The sequence below is a fragment of the Temnothorax nylanderi genome, unplaced genomic scaffold (genome assembly GCF_030848795.1).
Source record: "Temnothorax nylanderi isolate EJ_2023f unplaced genomic scaffold, tnyl_v1.0 TNYL_tig0030_pilon, whole genome shotgun sequence".
Taxonomy (NCBI): domain Eukaryota; kingdom Metazoa; phylum Arthropoda; class Insecta; order Hymenoptera; family Formicidae; genus Temnothorax; species Temnothorax nylanderi.
The window spans coordinates 1,415,241-1,421,391 of NW_027249092.1; the positions used below are offsets into that span (position 1 = coordinate 1,415,241).

At 37.6% G+C, this 6,151-nt stretch overlaps 1 protein-coding gene across 1 annotated transcript; it reads left to right on the forward strand.

The window, feature by feature from the left end:
• The first annotated feature begins 689 nt into the window (after positions 1–689).
• LOC139770442 (achaete-scute complex protein T3) lies at positions 690–3,710 on the forward strand. The gene is made up of 2 exons (XM_071702382.1): positions 690–1,780; positions 3,403–3,710. The coding sequence occupies exon 1, from the start codon at positions 886–888 to the stop codon at positions 1,735–1,737; it is 852 nt and encodes a 283-aa protein (XP_071558483.1). The 5' UTR covers positions 690–885; the 3' UTR covers positions 1,738–1,780; positions 3,403–3,710.
• The last annotated feature ends 2,441 nt before the right edge of the window (positions 3,711–6,151 follow it).

The window sequence follows — 6,151 nt, forward strand, 5'->3', positions numbered from 1 at the left end:
TAATATCGTAACTGTACATGTTTAATCAGTATTTTTGGTCCAAAAGCAAATTATTTGTTTTTTTCTTGCAAGATACATTTTTCTAAATCAGATTTTAGTGCACGTAATATATGCACATTTTGTTTGTTGTGTGGATATGAAGAGGGACAAGTAAAATATAGAAGAAAATGTAATTACTATATTTATACACACAAGAGTTAATTGTCTAGTCATGTACAAACGTAATAAAAAAAGAGTATATAAGCCACATCTTTTTCGATTTATCTTTTTCTAGCATTAACGTTAGCTTATCAATTCGTCAACTACTTTGACGGCACACGCCGACGATAAGTCCTATCATATTGATAACAGCGCGGCGTGCTCCAAAAGGTAAATCGGTAAACAGATCAGGATAGTAGCGGCGTACTAGGACGATCGAAGATGAGAATCTCGGGCAGCGTAGGGCCTTTGGGACCGCAGTAGTGGGGAATCACGGGGGTATGAGGCGCTGCGGGCCGGTAAAACGGGGGAAGGGGAGAAGACGGGGGTTTAGGACCCGAGATCGAGAGTGCGTGGGGATAGGCGCGTGCCCGCCCCGGCTATATAAGGCCCCGAACCCTCATTGGCTAGGCATTTCGGGAGCCAGAATCGTACCGAGAGCATCGAGGGTGCGGATTAATTTTTCTTCCCACGTTTTTCTTTTCGGTCGGTCGAGTAAACCGCACGCTTTTGGTCTGTTTTTTTCTCACCTTCACGATACGCGCGTACTACGAGGTGTTAACGAGTCGCATCGACCTCACCTCGGCAAAGTTTCTCTTCGATACGTCGAGCAGTGTACGTCGCACGAAGGTCGCCTGGCACGCGCTGCTACAATTCCTGCTCCCGGGTGGTGGGGGGATTCGTGATATGACCTTAGTGGGGTCCAAGGAGGAGAGCGTCCTGCCCATCATGCTGAGTGTGCAGCAGCAGCATCATCACCACGGCCTTCACGCCACTTCGAGCGCGCAGACCCATCGCGGCAACGTGATTGTCTCCACTAATAGCATGCCAACCAATAACAGTACTCTACAACACGGGTGCAAGCGATCCAAGATCTACGGACAAGCGACTGGACCTTACGGCACGGTACCGCATCAGCCCGCCTCGGTGGCTAGGCGAAATGCGCGTGAACGCAACAGGGTGAAGCAGGTGAACAACGGATTCGCTACTCTGAGACAACACATACCGCAAACAGTGGCGCAGGCATTGGGAAGTAGTACTGCTGGGACTCATGGAGGATCCAGAGCCGGCAGCAAGAAACTATCCAAAGTGGAGACCCTGAGGATGGCGGTGGAATACATCAGGAGTCTTCAACGTCTTCTGGAGGAGCACGACGGTAGTTCCGAGTCCACTTCTTCAACGTCCTCCAACTCATCCGAAAATGGAGTTAGTCCCGATTCTAATTCGGCAGAACTGAGACTACGAGGTGGCATCAATGAAATCCGTCATCACGGTAGTCAACATGCATCTGACCTTCGGCATCAACACCTCAGGCAGAACTCGAGTCCAACGACTTTTGTCCCGACGACATGCTCGGAGGCGTCAAGTTCACCAACGCCAAGCTTCGTCTCCGAAACCTCGTCGGCCGGAAGTCAAGGTTACGGCACGCCTGGCACCCTTTACGCGACGCATTCCGATAGTTACGACAATTACGAACCGATGAGCCCGGAAGATGAGGAATTGTTAGATGTCATCTCCTGGTGGCAGCAGAGTCAGTGAAGATATCGATGTCGATTGGCTAGGCCCCTGCGTTCTTCTGAAGGTTAGTGTCGTGATCTGATGTTTTTCTTTTGTAGTTGTAACTCGGTCATTCACATTGCAAGATCTTACGGCCTTAGAGAGTTGCATCGCGTGTCATAATTGTGAATGTCAGTCTTATGTCGTTTTACTCAAAGATTTTTTGTGACTCAATTGACTGTGAACCTCACTTGTGAAGTTGCATCAAAAGTAACTTCACTGCAATTTCTAATCAGCATATTTTTAATTTTCTGAATTATCTTTAGATAAAACTCTTCGGATAACATTATTGTCAAAGTTTACTTCAAAACAATTGATTTAAGAATTGGTAATTGATGTCATTGATACATTGATATTGGATCTCAATTTCTCAAAAAATAATTTTTTTGTGCTTGCCACCTTCACCAGTTGACAAATATTCCGTCTACGGGAAATATCTCGCTACGTTACCGGGAAGCTTAAAGAAATTTCCGAGTAAATTTGTGACCTTGCCCCCTCACAATGGCGCGCACGAACCCTCGCTGAAACCATTCAAATCGCAGACTCCATTCAGAGGGGCACCGCGTATACATTCGAAGAGCGACGCTTTTGTACCGCGATTTCTTTCACAGTACGTTAATGCACATACGTGTGTGCGTGAGTGTCGGTCCCTCTTCTACCGTTTTTTTCCCGACTCCACCCCGCCCCTCGTCCTTCAGCGGCGTTTCCAAGTCGCTCGATCCGATCACCGGGGAACACCTTTTTTCGGTTGGATATGTACATTGTATAAAGTAAGCTCGAAAACATCGTCGTTTAATAAAAATGACATAACATAAAGATCATTTCAATTTCTCACATCATAGTATTGCTCGAATAGAAATTATTAAATGTAGCAAATAAAAAATATGTGAATATGATAATCCGAAGCCAAGCGTATGTCAAAGAACTCTTAAGAGTTTTCTTAAGAATTTTCTTCGAGAAAGACTCTTCGTGAGTTCTTTTCCTAGTTCAAAGACCTGAACGACTCGCAAATACAGAAGGATTGCCTTCCTTCGCATTTAGCTCTAATCTTGACGGACGTAACTTTCGGGGATCTCTCGTCATATTTCTCTGTATGTGTGTAATCTTACCCATCTCTCACTTTTCCCCTGTCGCCATCTTTCTTTATCCACCTCTCGTTTCACCTCTCTTTTTCACGAGGACGATTTCGTCTGCCGCGTTTAACCTGAATGCATCTTTCAAGATATTCCCGTCCCTCGTTTGTCGGTTTTTGAACCGGTACGTTCTCTCTCTCTTCTCCACTCCTTTCCACTTTTTCTCTCGCTTTTGCCCACGAAGAGCGTGCAGGACTCCTTTGCAGTAAAACCGCCCTTACCTGAAATCATCCCCTGCTTCTTCCATCTCGCATACCTGCAGGACTTCTTTTTTATCATCCTCTACCAACAAGAAACCCACGATCTATTCGGAAGAATCGATATCACACTGAAAGCGCAAGCATTGAATGTCGCCTTTGAGTCACATTATTCGCGTAAAGTTTCATGTATAACGTTCGGTATATATTCCATTAATTTCTTTATTGGAATAAAAATCATTATTTCATTTTATGAAATAATATTAATAATATTGGGTACGCTTGTCTAATAAATTCCTTCCCATTTTCTGTTACAGCAACGACCAAATGCAAAGGCACGCGTGAGTCAAAAAACAAAAACAATACGAGCAAGGGAAATAAAGGTAACGAAGAAAGCGGCTGTTGCATTAACTATAATCTAGTCATATTACTTTGCACTTCGTCTAAACTATGTGTAATATGTTAGCCTCTTTTGTACAAATGCGAAAGACCTTTGAAAATATATTATCTCTAGAATTATGTGTCGCATTGATATCGAATAATTTTAAAGCGTCAATTAGAAGTGGTACTTCAAAAGTACGTGACAAATACATTGCAATTTCTAATTATGTTATTTTTCTATTTCATAATTTATTACGGCAAAAATATTTTCTCGTATTTCATTATCCAAAAGTAAACCTATAAGATAGGGCGCGCCTATACAATTATTTATTCAGGATGGCTCACCCATCTTAACGTTCTCAAATTATTTTTTAACTATTTATCGCGTAACACATAAAATATTTTAAGCAAAAGCGCAGTTTCAAGAAAAACGCATAAATATATCCGAAGAAATGTAGAGATATAACATGTTCATTCATGTGAGTACATTCAGTTCTCTTACTTTTATATGTAAAATATGAAAAATTGAATTAAAAAGTTACATGATTTCACTTAATAATTGAAAACGAGTCCATAGAAATTTATGCTATGAGATATTTCCCTCGAAATCATGTAATTTTCATTTAAAACGTGTCAACGAATAGTTCACTAATAATTTGAGGTTGTTCTTAAAAAATGAGATCCGTCGACAGGTATTACGATTATTATTGTGTATATTAAAACAATTATAATAATAATTTTATATATATTATATATCATATTATATATATTACATTTACATTTATATATTATATTGTATTATATATTGTATTGCATTATATTATCATTACACAATAATAATTATATATATGTGTATATATATTAAAGTGATTCATTCGCGGTAATTCTATAAAATCTGTAACGATTCTATAGAATCACTGACTGTATCAGCAAATGTAAGTGTTAAAGCTGTCAATATTCAAGTATCCGGATATTTCGGACGTTACCCGGTTATCCGTGTACTCGATTAATTAAGAATGTTACTCATTTCTTTCATAACTTCATTACAAACTTATGTAATATTATATTTATATTATAATAATTATAATTATCCTGTTATACTATTATGTAATAATTATTTACAGTGCTGTTAGTATGAATCGAGTAATCTCTATACCGAGTACCTACCCATCTCGAATTCAAAAAATTACATGTGTATTCGGATACATTATATTAAGTTACTTTTTTGGACAGAACTTCGGTATTTAAATTAAGTCCAGTTCCTATTTCTTTATCTTTATAGATATTTATTCAATGTATCCCAACTACACACAAATTGGTAATAATAATACACTAGAAGCGATATATGTTATGACATTATATTTAAGATAATTTATGTTCATATAGACTTATGTGTTTTAGGAATTGAATAGCATTATCTATAAAAAAAAAACGTTCAGGGAGTAATGCTATATATTATTTATATTTATTAAAATATAATATTATTCTCTGATTGGGCGTGTCTTTTCATGAATTGTCTTTCTTAAAGATATAAATGTATACATATATAAGAGATGTGATCGAGACATTATTTCGTTGTTTAGCATTTGTCTCCTAATCATTTTAAATAAATCTGGTGTTCCGGAGTAATACACGGGTTTCCGAGTAATATCCAGAATACCTGCGTACTTGACTATTGACAGCACTTATACACTGCGCCGTAAGTTATGTAATGTACGAAAATTTTGTATGAAAGAATAACGGATGAATCACACAATCGAGCAGACTTGTGTACTTGAGCGAAGCGAATCGATCGACGATGTTTCATGATCGGCAGTGCCTTCTTATAAATAAAAGAAACATTGTAATAATAAGATTTGTTAAATATAACGAATGACGTTACGAATAATTTTACAAGACTGTTATTTATCAAGCTACCCTGATTCCAACTCCATATTACATAATATTTGAAAAATATTTTTAATTTATTTGTATCTACTTATTTGATCTCTATTTATTTATAAAATATATTTATAACTATTCATTTGAAGTAAAAAATTTTAGATAATCTTAATTTTTAATCTTAAAGGCAAGAAGAAAAAGAAGGGCCAGGTGAAAAAGAGAGATCAGAATCAATCATGAACATGTATAGAGGTACAATGTAATTACACATTTTGCATTTTTGATGCATTCGCAATATTTGTAATTTTAGTAAGCCTCGTAAGTACCAGCACACTTTACTTTAGTAAATACTTTTTACTGTGACAAGATTAAAACGGCTGTTTGAATTCGTGACAAAATTATACGTGTATTATTATCTTAAGTGCACCCCATATTCCATTGTAAATTACGTATACGATTACTTGTAGGTATCCAATTCAGCAGGTGCAGAACAAACAACAAAATGTCACTATATACTACTGTCAATTTCTTTCAGTTCAATAAAATGCTAATATTAATTATAGAAGTAAAAATTTTTTAAATTATTTTCTTTTTCCAAAGAAGTTGATGATATCATAGCAAAAAAAAAGGTCTAATCGAGAGTTTGGTCTCGATTATTCTTGTCAGTGTCTCTCTTTATGGTCTCTGAGTAAATAATACGTGGGAATAACAGTAATTTTCTCGTCATATATACATCCCTCTGACTGTCTCACGATTTTCAAAACCGCAAACCGACTGAATTAGCAAAAAAGATTTCGATGTGTC

What these genes read in the sequence shown, in the direction of transcription:
- LOC139770442 (XM_071702382.1), top strand. Translation starts at nt 886, where the DNA reads ATGACCTTAGTGGGGTCCAAGGAGGAGAGCGTCCTGCCCATCATGCTG.